Below are 13,130 nucleotides of genomic sequence, written 5' to 3' on the forward strand. Positions count from 1 at the left end.
AATTTTCTTGAGCTTCTCCAGTTTCTTGCAGAGCATTACAAAGATATTGATTGGGTCATTTTGCAAAAGGCTTCTGATAATTTAAGGTAGATTTCACCTATCATCCAAAAAAATATTGCAAATTTTTTTGTCGTTGAAATGACTAATGCTATCGTTAACGATCTTGGAGATAGTCTATTTGCAATTTTAGTTGATGAATGTTATGATGTAACAACAAAAAAGAAAATGACTATTGTTATTCACTATGTGGACCAACGTCAACGTGGATCTGTAGCCAAACATTTTTTGGGTATTGTGCACATTCTTGATGCCACATCTATAACATTGAAAGCGTCAATTGAATCATTACTGGCAAAGCATAAGTTGAATATAACAAGACTACGAAGACAATGATATGATGGGGCCAATAATATGTGTGGTGAAATGAATGACTTCAAAACATTGATATTGAGAGAAAATAAGTATATACATTATGTTCATTATTTCACACATCAACTCCAATTGACACTAGTTGTTGTTGTCAATGATCATAGTAAGATAGCTACTTTTTTGAGTTGATTTCTACTGCATTTAAAATTGTTGGATTATCATGTAATCGTTGAAATACTCTTCCTGAAAAAAGAATTGCAGAAATCAATCAAGCACTTAATATTGATGAGATTTAAAGTGGGCAGGGCCAGAATCATGAAATTAGTATCAAAGGGACTTGTGATACTACACATTGAGGTTCTCATTATAGTGCACTGCTTAACTTGATTATCATGTTCTTTCCTGTTAGTGATATGGTAGAAATTGTAATGAATGATGGTTCAGATGTAAAATAAAGTACTGAATCAGAAAATTTGTTGTATTCAATGTATACTTTTGAATTTGTATTCAACCTACATTTGATGAAAAATATCTTAGAAATCACAAATGATTTGTCATTGGCTCTTCAAAGAAAAGATAAATATATTGTTAACGCTATGAATCTAGTGCAAATATCAAAACAAAGGTTGCAAGCAATGAAAGATGACATATGGGATTCATTATTTAAAGTTGTTTTCATATTTTGTGACAAATATGATGTTAGCATTCCTAACATGAAAGATATGTTTTTGGCCAGTGGTCATTCCCGATAATATCAATCAAGTGACAAATTTGCATTATTATCATGTTGAACTATTTTATGTTGCCATCAATCTACAACTACAAGAGTTGGATATACTCGTTTTACAGAAAGGAACATCGAGTTATTGCTTTGTATAGCATGCTTGAATCCAAGCAATTCTTTTGTTGCTTTTGATCAAGAAAAAATTATTCAGCTTGAGACATATATCATTGATGTGCAGTTTGACATTTTGTTTTCAGAAATATGAGGGATTGATCAACTTGCTGAAAATATGTTTGAGATGAGAAGAGATATATTATATCCATTGGTTTACTTGTTGTTGACGTTGGCATTGATCCTATATATGAATTTCTACGTCCACTATTGAGAGGGCATTTTTTGCAATGAAAATCGTGAAAAAACGATTATGAAACTGAATGGGAGATTAGTGGATGAATGATAACTTGGTCGCATACGTAGAGAAGGACATATTCAAGAAAATTGATAATAAAACAATCATGCAAAGTTCCAAAATATGAAGAACCGTTGAAGTCAACTTAGTTGCATAACTAAGAACATTAACAAATGAATATGATGGGGGTCTTTACTTTAGAAGACTTCATAAGCTTTAATGCATATTAACATATTTTTATAATTTTGTATAGTATAGCAGCTATAACGTGCATGCCACTTAATTTTTGTGTAGCTATACCTATTGTCATCATGATCTTCTTTCTTTGAGATGAGGCCCATAAATAACCTTATTTTGGACTATTTTATGTTGTTTTATTATAAAAAAAAATTTTGCCCCCGTTAAGCAAAATCCTAGATGTGCCACTGCTCCCTAGTGTGTATATATATAAGGTCCAAACCCCTTTGTAACGCATGTCTTATGCATACTATTATTAATAAAATTGTTATTTGTCATGTGACTATGAGTGCACTTAGTGGCCTTGTGCTATTGCTCCCTTGAAGACTTTCATTAAAAGGTGGTGTTCAAGTTTGGCTTGTTCTAGTGGTGAGATATGAGCTTGAGCACATAGCAAACTTGAGTTAAACGAGCTTAGTTCACTATGAGCTCAAGCTGGTTTGTTTAGAAAAAAAAATATTTTTTTAAAATTTAAAGTAATAGAATTTGAACTCTGACCTTACCAAATCGAATTCATGATAAATACATTGTTTTCAAAACTGTAAGCAATCTGATTTTAACTTCAAACTTGTCGTTTGCAAGTCAATTAGTGAAACACTTCAACCATCTATGCTATGTGATATAAATATACTTATCACTAGTTTACAAGCCTATACGAGTTGAGGTACAGCTTATTGACTATGGACCCCAACAAAAGATGGAGGACAGATCAGGTGCAGCGGCACACTAAGGGCGTGTTTGAATGCGCATTACATGCATCATGCGAGATGCTGCAAATTAACACGCGTTCACATGACATGCAAGACGCTTTTTTTTTTGTAAGGAGACACCCCCACAGAGAATGGTCGGAGCAAGACAACTTTAAAAAAAATCCTGTTCAGGACAAACTGAACAGTGTTCCCTGAACAAGATTCCTCTGTCCTCGGCAAGGTGTTCTGTCCTAACCTTGACAGAGAGACAAACACCCTAAAGTGTGCAATGTAATAGCACCTGATCTGTTAATATCTGACATGGGCTTTGACCTGATTCCCACTTGGATCATCATACCGAGTTTTGGGCTTAATCAATTAGGGCTGGCAGGTAGTCGGGTGGGATTCACAAGATCCTAATAGTACATGGATCTGTGTCCTGTTTATAAGACCTGAATTCCGACCAACCTAGTTAAAAAGATTTTATGGGGCATGGTTTTTGCTCTCTGTATCTGCACCTGGATCTGGTTCTGCTTAAGCCAGGTTCGATTAGACCCGAACCAGGACCCGGTACCAGAATGCCAAAATCGGACTGGAGTCCGGACTCACAGATCAGGAGTAGATCCGACCCGAATATCAAGACCCCTCTCTTTAGGAATTAGGGTTTCTGGGAACTCGTTGCTTTCCCTCCTTTTCTCTCCCTTTCCCTCTCACGCAAAGAGGCGGCCGAGAGAGAGAGAGATAGCTATGGTAATCTCTGCAACCCTTCTGTCTCTCTCTCTCTCTCTCTCTCTCTCTCTCTCTCTCTTTCTCTCTTCCTTCTTGATTTTGATGTCTTCTTGATCGGGAATTTTACAGGGTAAGGGAACGGGAAGCTTCGGGAAGAGGAGGAACAAGACCCACACCCTCTGCGTGAGATGCGGTCGCCGGAGTTTCCATCTCCAGAAGAGTCGCTGCGGTTCCTGCGGCTATCCGTCTGCTCGGATTCGCAAGTGTGAGTTCTTCTTCTTCTTCTCATTTCTTCATCTTCCTTGATCACTCTTTCTGATGCGACTTTGGTTCTTTGACAATTTGATATATTAGCTGAGAATTGAGATCGCCTTGTTCTTATTTCTCTCTTCTTTGATGCGAATTTCGATTTGCAACATTGAGGATGGAGGATTTTTTCCTTCTTTTTTAATGGACTGAAACGTGTTCGATTAGGCAGATAACTGGAGCGTGAAGGCGATCAGGAGGAAGACGACGGGGTCAGGCCGTATGCGCTACCTCCGCCACATGCCCCGTCGATTCAAGAGCAATTTCAGAGAAGGTAAACTTAGTGGCATCTCTTTTTATATAATTGTTTGTTTGATACGCGAAATGCCGTTTTTTCTGAACTGGTTCTGTTTTGATTTGGTGGTTTTTAGGAACCCAAGCGGTGCCGCGGAAGAGGGCAGATGCAGCGTCGTCTTAGAGCGTATCGATTCTCAAGAAGTAGCTGAAAGTCGCGATGTTATTCTCGTTTGGGATCTTCCTTTCTGTCGTTTTTTCCTATTTATGGACCAAACCGTTTTGAAGATGGGTTGTTCATCAGAGTTTATGATATTAGAATTATCATTTTTTTTGTATTGTGTTAATTTTAAGATGTTCACGTTCCATTGAGGCATCTTATTTCTGGCATCAAGTGCTTTAATTCTCAAAGTTGTTTGGTTATTGTTCGTTGCTATATATGCTGCAGTTTGACGGGCTGCTGTTCTTTGATAAAATACAATCCGGATCCTGTTTTCTGCCGCAAATGCTGAAATCATAAGCGGTGCTCTTGATTTGCTAATCGTTCAAGCTACAGATTTGAACGTATAGAAGCAATTAACTGGCTGTAGAGCGTTAAAGAGGAGGAGTACAAAATGCTTAAAGTTTAATCGGCATTATTTTATTTATCTATCTATTTCCTGATGTACCTATCCTGGGTGTTGCACTACTATTGATTGGTTGCTGTTGGGATAAACTATACTTGCTCTTACATTCTGATTTTCTGTCTTGAGTTTATCCGCTGCAGTGATGGTGGGTATTGCTTTGCTTAGTATGCACTCAGATGTTTCAACAATCATTTGCTCATGATTATGGACGTTCTGTCTAATTAATTTTATTTGTTATTGATCACTCTTGGTCGATAATAGATAGGTAGCAATTGGGACCTAGGAATTGTTTGAATATAATCTTCAGCTTTATGGGAAGCAAGCGGCAAATATTGATTTGACAAGGAGCTTGCACTGGTGGAATATCATATTGATAAGAGTTTGGTTGTGATTTGCTTTTAGTGTGAGAAGCTGGGCGGTGCTTGGAAGCTATAGTTGATAAGGGGGTTAATGTTCTAGGACATTGTTGGAGAGATTTTGAATTCTTTGGTGGTGAAACACATTGAAATGTTAGTGACTTGATCATATGCTACCTATATACATGCTGAGCTTTATTGGAAATAGCTGGTCATGTATGCATATATCATGCAGACCTTGAGTAGTTCATATGCTTTTTTTCAAAAACCTTTGGCACAGAAGTCTTGAAAGAGGTTATAAGTGGGAAGATAAGTATCATGCTCAACACCAATGCAAATTGTGTTGTTTCTGTTGTTGAGTTTGGGGGAAGGGAGGTTGCTGCTTTTGTTATCCATGGTTGTGTGCCTGTTGATGTTTGAGGATGTTGCTACATGTGTTGATGATATTATCTTGCATGCATGAACAATTGAGTGGATTTTGCTAAACTAGTGATTTCTGGCCTTTTTTTTGTTAGAGCAATCGTCGTCAGTTGTGGAATTGTTTTTGAAAAAAAAGGTCCTCCAGTTTTGTAGTTGGTTATTACGATGCCTAAAAATGTTGGTTAGATTCAGTACCATAAATATGTTTTCAGGTTTTCTTGGCAAGGGAAAACTCAGTTTTTTTTTTCAATATTTTTTGGGGAAAATATCAGGAAATTCTTGGCTTGTAAAGCTGAATGGGGAAAATACATATCCAAAAATAAGATAATGCATACAAGAACATAGATATGGTGATAAAAATATGATATTTTGAAAACAAACAATACTTTGAACTTATTGTGATTTTATCAGTTCCGAAATTTACTGCAATAAAATCATGTTACATGAGTCAGAAGTGTGGGGTTGAAAGATGATTGACTCCTGAAAGATCCTTAGCTGAAAATTTATCCCGTTCTAGTGCTTGGATAATAAGCCTTTTTGGTCTTCCTGTTTTCTGTTTGGTCGTCTTTGCTCCCTTTATATTTGGTTGGAACTTGGACAGAGGTCTTTTGAAAAGTAGATGAAAACTGCCTTTTGTAGGTCTTAGTTTTCCCATCTAGATGATATGGAACATGTACCGAGGGCTTTCTCCTTGAAAGGTACACACTGGGGAGTAACTTGATTTGAAGCTACATTCACCCAATTAGAACCCTCTTTTTATTTATCATTATCAGCTTCCTTGCCTTGAAAGATTAACACTTTTTTACTTATTCTCCGTAGTCTTGTTACTTTCTATCAATGTTGATGTGTTGTGCTCTAATTGACACCGGCATCCAGAAAATGAAATAAGTTTGATGTTTGAAATTGGAAGGTTTAGTAACTGGGGCCTGGATGGTGCAGTTTGGTTCTGAGGCCCTCATTGCTGAGCATAGAGTGCTCTGGCTGGAGTATGAATCGCCTTCTGTATTATCATGTGCAATGCATCATACATGGGGTTGCATGGTAAATGCATTCTTTAGGATCATTATGCAGTTAAATGTACCAAGGGGCTTCTACATGTGCAACCCAAGCTTCTGGATTGTGATTTTTTAGTAAATTTAGTCAATGTTTCAATGTCCAGAAACAGTTGGGAGTTAAATATATCAGCAGAAGAAGGTCCCAGCAAAATTTGGATATATCCGTTCAGAAATGAAGGCAAACAGCAACATGAGCACTTGATTGAAAACCCCAAATGCAAAACTGCTTGAGCTTCTGTACCCTAAGAAATTTTATCATGATTTACTTGTAACAAGCATGGCCCTTTCTAACAGTTATGTTTGGTTGCACACGAAGGAATGAGAAAAGAAGTTGATCTATGAATAAGCTCCCAGTTGTTTCATGATTTGATACCATTAGATGCTAAAAACTAGTTTTTTGAGTAACAAATAGCACACTTCACACAGGCACATCTGCATGCATTATTAATGAATAAATTATATCAGAAGCATGAGGACATACGAACACATGCATGGACACACACACATCTATGCTAATGCACACGAACGCAAACATACACAAGCCTACACATAGACATCCAAAGGCATATTAAGGATTGGAGAAATTTTGTAACAGGCACATGATAATCCAATTAGAGCTGTAAATCCTCAATAATCCATAAATTGCTTAAATGTCAAGGAAGGCTGGTTTGAATTGAAATGTTCTTAGATTGTACAATGAAAGGAAATGATGAAGTCTCATGGTGGTTTAACACTTTTAGAAACAAGTTGCAGCCTCCATTTAGTCTTCAAGTTTGATTGGGAAGACACGAAACATAGAGATGATAGGCAACAAGATGACCTCTCATGTGAGACTCAGGCTTGGTCATTAGATGAACAAGCTGAGCTTCAGCTTTAACCCTGGCTTCACCACATGAGCCAAGTTTAAGCCTGAGCTTAGTCCCATGAAGAGCTCAATATGCTTCAGCATGAACAATAATATATGATATCTACAACTTTATATGCAGCAGTTTAAGCAAATAAAAAGTGTTGGTGTGATGAGATTGAGTATTGAATAGGTCATGCTTGGGCTCAAGTTGGTTTTTGTGCAGTTTAAGCATCACTTCTGCACGCAGAATGCTTAATCATGAAAATACTGAAGACAAAAATACTAAAAGATATGCTAGCATCGTAACCTTTACTATGTTCTGAAGCGACGCAAGCTGCAGTTGCCAATATGTAAATGAAGGTTCAGTTGCACGGCATCTTAGCAGAAGAAACTGTTGTAAACCATATTGTTCTAAATACAAGAGGCTAACTGAGGGTTGAAAGAGATCTTCAAAGTTTTAAAGTTCAAATATTATGGGATATTTACTTTAACATGAGGATACTCGCTAAAAGTTACAGCATTGATGTCAAATTCAATTGCTTTCCGTTTCAAGTTTCTCATTTTCATTGAAACTGAAAGATAATGAACAAGAATTAAAATGCAATACAAATTATGAAGCCTTACTGTCACTAGCAAAACCATAAAATTATCTGCAAATTAGTATTTTGATTGAAAAAATGCACCAAGTTGTCAAACCGATAAATCTTAAGATGTTGCCAAAGCGCACACCAACCATCAAATGCCCACATGTGACTATCCTTAGTCATACTGCAGTGAACATTTGTAAAATGTAAGTCTGGTATAAGATGACAAAATCAAATATGTATGTCTGACGTGTGCTTCCCCTCAACTGTTAAAGGAAACATGCTTTATTAACGAACAGATTTGTTAGCACAGTGAATTGACATGTAATCTTTTACAAATTTATGCAGATCTTAATAAATCATCTAATAAGAATTAACAATATTGAATTATTGATGTGAGGCTGGAGAAAACCAAGGATTATTAAGATGAGAAACTGTGATAAAATAATTAGTTCCTGGGAAACTATATTCCCCTAAAATATCAGGCATCTAATGAAAATTCAATAGAAAGAAAATAGCATATACCCAGACTGGACAACACAGCACGAGGTAGTGGCACCAAACTAGCTCTTATGGGAGGTTTGCTTTCCTCACTATTTTCTTCCTTTTGCTTTGGCCAGTTCTCCACATTCTTTTGTTGGTTCACTATATCTAAAAATCAGCATAAAGTTAAAGATGCGGAATCTTTTCATAGTAAATCAAGTGAGATGAAACTGAAACCTTTGGTTATGGGAATAGGAGGAGTGAGTGTAGAATAGACTCTAAGTGTTGGATACGATTTTGGCACTGCAACATTAGATTCTGGGCGAGCTCATTTCCTGCAGAGCAATAATAGCTTGTGGTGATTAGAAACATGATAAACAGGATAAAAATATAATTACAACAATCTTTTAAAATTAGCACAAGATTAAAAGTTCACCATCTCTGTCAGTGCTGACATGGAGCCCTGATAATTTTAGGGGACATCCACTGGAAATGGAAGTCTTATCTAGATTCTTTGGACGAAACAGAAACTAATTCATGCAATACTTTGGAAAATTATTAAGCCCTGAATGAATGATACAATCAGCGGTTTGAACCCCAATATTGAAAAAAATGTAAAGCCTTCCTTGACAACCAGGTGAAGGTGATTTTGCCTCCAAGACAAACTCAGGTTGATAGCCTCAAGACGAGACTGCTGCAACAGGTGGTATAGACTGATTCGCTGCTAACCATATCCATGTTTTCTGCCATTTGTCCCTTTAAAAAGGCATTTACCCTGGTGAACCTGAGGTTTTTAACGCATCTTTTTTTTATTTCTGCTTTCTTTGTCAGCCATCACTACGGACAGTCTTTCTTACATTCCGCTAAAGCTTAGAAGATTCATAAATTCATATTCATCGTTCATTCCATCAAATATAAATGTGCACCATCTAGGGAGTGTTGGACTTTTGGATCGGATCCAACCAGATGTGACTCGGTTTGACACAGGCACACCATCATAAGAGTGGGTGGTGGTGTGTGTGTGTGTGGGGGTGACTGTTATGAGAATGTGAAAGGTTCACATTCAATATACATGAATGCCATGCATGTAACTCCCACTCATCTCCCACAATATAAGGAGACCTCTATGGATGCTTGATGAGAGCACACATGGTTATTGTTTTTTATTCTGAGTCTTTGGGTTCTAGGGTCCTGCTCACGTTTTGACATGGCGGCCTGGGCTCATCGAGGGCATCGATTGGCTGAGGAGAACGCGGACAACCCACCTCTACCAAAGGTTCGATCGGATCGACCATAGCAGTGTCTGGTAAGTAGCGTTCTCCCGTTGTTTATGCTAACATTGGGTTTTGGGCCCACAATATGCTGGCATTGTATGTGTGGGTGCGTCGGTGACCTAGTCGTCGTGCTCACCGGATTCGATAACGCATTCATCTCTCTCAAGACACTATCTGCCAGCCTGTTGCAGATGTCGTGATGACTTTGTCAAGGTCGGCAAAAGTCGCCACAGGGGGGCTCTGTCGGTTCGCTCCTCTTATTATCTTCCCTTTTATTTTATCCTCTTTTTTTTCTATTTTTCGCTGCGGCAGATGAGTGGGATTGTCGGGGGGCAGGCCGCATGAGGCCGTCCGTCGTGAATGATTGCTAGGGACGATCGCCCGTGGTGGCTACCAGCAACAAAAGCATAAGAAGGAAAGGGCTTGTCGTCTCAGCCACCGACGAACGACTGAGGGCCTGTCGTCGCCGAAGGCAGCGGCTGCAGGCAGCGGAGGCTAGATAGTGGAAAGGGGGAGGATATGTCACCTCCTTTTGTTTTACATTTTCACAACCATTGTCGTCAATGTATAGGCCAGTGGCGAAGGCTGGCACTGGAAGATGTGGAAGGGGTGGTGGCGTAACCACCATCACCTTAAAAGAAAATGTTATGGGAGGGAAAGGGTCGGGATTCACTATATCATCTACAGTGGATCCCGACCCGATTGGGATCCAAAACCCAGCCATAGTTTCTAGGTATGCGCCTGACCCGTTTAGGACGCGGTCCGGCACCCAAAACCCAGTATACTGAGTTTGGGGTGGATCAGGTTTATGCCTGATCCAATGGGATCTGGTCCAGGGTCCAGACCCGTCCTGGGGTTTTGGACGGACCGGGTCCTTGTCTGACCCATTTGGCCCAATCCAGAACCCAAACTCGGGAACCGAGTTCTGTGTGGATCGGATCTAGCTCTGACCCAAGATCCGAATGGTTCAAGTCTGGATCCGAACCGGGTATGGATTGAGGGATCTAACCCATGTGTTGTTTTGGGTCGGATCAAGTCTGAAACAGGATCTTGTCCATCGGATCCATGCACTGTTTAACCCTTTTAAAGAGTAGAACTGGTTTGGTGACCGATTTGGTGGATTCTGGGACCGGTTCAAAGCCCTTTCTAACCATTTGCGAAAGGTTTTTCACTGGTTCCTATAAGAGGAGATCTTGTTTTCTTATATCTGAGAAAGAACAAGGGTTTTCTCATTCGGTTTTAGGGGTTTAAAGGCTTTCTGTGCATGTTTCAGACTGGTTCGACCATTTTGGGATCGGTTTAGGGTCTTTCTTGACCAGTTTTGGGAACTTTTTTGACCGGTTCCAATATTGAGACCCCCGGTATTACCTGTAAAAGCATGCCTTGTCATTTTTTCACATGCTTTATGTATATTTTCATCATAGATGGATGACTTTTGCATGACATTGCATGCATTTTATGTTTTAAATTATGCATGATATTTAGGAATGAAATTATGACTTAATTCATGATATATATATGTGATATGTTTCATCAAAAATTCATTTGTGCATATAAGATATAGCATGAATTTGTATTTTTTGATGTTATTATACATAGTTTATCATAAATATGTATCATTATCATGATTGCATGAGCACGTTTTGTAATACGAATATATTTACAATAATAGATCTCGATCAATTCACTCTTTCAATCACCAAAGTGATTAGAGTTGTGTTGATTGAGAGTTCTTTGTACTGTGATGAGATTGAAATTTGATATTACGATTGTGTGTGATTTTATGAAATAATGATTTTACCCAAAGGTAGGTCATTGTATTCCAAATTCACACAAGATATAATAGTAGGTGTGTACATTAGTCTACAGAACATGTTTGTACTCAAAGGTACAATGCTGAATTGCCTCTGGTTACATGATCTACCAGTTTCACCAATTGAAGTCAATTCCTTAAGAATTGAGGAGACGAAGCCACTTTGAGTATTATTATTTTCACTAAAGTGGAACGATAATAACTATTATATTTGCCTTAGAAAAGGTGAATAATAAAGAGTCTAATTTTAACACCCCGATCTGGGACCTCAAGAGTCCTAGCTCGGTTGGTATTACTTCCCAGAGGGAAAAAGTACAAAGTTTACACAGAGAAAACGTGGCTAAAAAAAAAAACTTTTCATTTTATTTCCATAATCAATTTTTTCTTACAATGTTCATCATTCATAACAGAAAAAAAACAATTACAATTTATTCAATGACAAGGAAAATAAATTATACCAACTGCTCTGCTGAAAACTGCTCACACTCTGGCTGATACTAATGCCTGGAACCTACAGTTGTAATTTAACAAAAATGGGGGTGAGTCTACAACCCAGTAAGAAATAATTATAAGTAAATAAATAATCAATTTACAACTGTAGTGGGCTCTAAGCCCCTAGTCTTAGTTTAGTTCTCGATACACCACACATGTTTGTATATTTTAGTTACCCCCATTATCATTCTCAAACACACTCTCCCTCAACTATCACTAGGCTATCTATATCGGTAAAAGCCATCTATGGGCGTAGCAACCCTGTAGAACACCCTAATTCTACATGTTGGTAAGACAATGAACCATACACTCCCAGTGGTCCCCGGACCACCAGGCACTGCAGTGAACCACCACGGGGACCCCACCGGTAGCTAGCCGGGAGGTCAAGCTCTCAATCTCGGTATGGTTCATGCTACATTCTATCCATAATGGTTATCAACTATCCATGGTCCTCAAGAGTCCCAAACCAGTGTGAGTGAAATCCTAAGTCATAACTAAGTTCACACATTGAATAATATTCTCAAATTCATAGTTCACTTGTTCTCTCACGAGTGGTGTCATGACTAATCACAACAATCTCATTCTTAATCTCATGATGACGTTAGGACTCACACCTCTCTCACTTAGCACGCAATGATGTAGTGTCTCTACATCATTAAATCACCGGCAACCCACTCTCCATGGTAGCTGCACTCTGGCCGCGAACCAGGTAGCCCTTGCCACAGGTCGCCATTTCCGGGATTTAAGGGGTCCTGTATACTGAACTTTAAATATTCATTCATACCACATGAATGAACTAAATGAGACTCTAATCTAAACTTAATCACAATGCATGATATTAATGATCAATTAGACATGAAATCACAAACACAATCGCTTTCTATCATGCATGACATATCAAAACTAACATGCATATCACAATAAACATGTATATAAATTAACTCATAATGTCAAGCATGAAATTGATGCATGTCATGGTCTCACTCAAAGCTATCATGCTAATCACATAACATCTATAACACTACGATAACAAGCAACGTGAAAATGTTTATTCACATCTAAAGTTACTTATAACCTCCCTTACCTCAAGTGCGGACACTATGATCTCTCCGAAGTCGGGCCTCATGAAGCTCTAACAATGTGATCTGGTCACATAAGATAGTCATATTAATGCATAAAACTTCTTATGTTATAATAAAATTACCAATATACCCCTTCCCGAATTTGCTCGAGAAACCACGATTTTTGCATTATTAGTTTGACTGAATTTCATGAACCAATGGATTCCCCTCTTCAATACGAATCTAACGCACCAAACCTCACTCGATTCTGAGTTCGGAGTGCGAAGATATGTCCATTTTACTAAAATGGATCTCAAGTATCCAAATAGATATCTTGATACATTTTGGATTTCGGTACCATACGAGACTATCTTATGATCAAATTCTGATCTGGATCCAAACCCTGTCTGTTTGGATTCGGA

The 13,130-nt window shown here is 38.3% G+C and overlaps 1 protein-coding gene across 1 annotated transcript; it reads left to right on the forward strand.

The window, feature by feature from the left end:
• Positions 1-3,112: 3,112 nt before the first annotated feature.
• On the forward strand, positions 3,113-4,108 carry LOC149819281 (large ribosomal subunit protein eL37z-like). The gene is made up of 4 exons (XM_089984009.1): positions 3,113-3,178; positions 3,287-3,422; positions 3,636-3,737; positions 3,835-4,108. Exons 1-4 carry the CDS (start codon positions 3,176-3,178, stop codon positions 3,879-3,881), a joined length of 288 nt encoding a protein of 95 aa, XP_089840135.1. The 5' UTR covers positions 3,113-3,175; the 3' UTR covers positions 3,882-4,108.
• Positions 4,109-13,130: the final 9,022 nt, after the last annotated feature.

This window comes from Nuphar pumila, chromosome 13, assembly GCF_984573655.1.
Source record: "Nuphar pumila chromosome 13, dmNupPumi1.hap1.1, whole genome shotgun sequence".
NCBI lineage: Eukaryota > Viridiplantae > Streptophyta > Magnoliopsida > Nymphaeales > Nymphaeaceae > Nuphar > Nuphar pumila.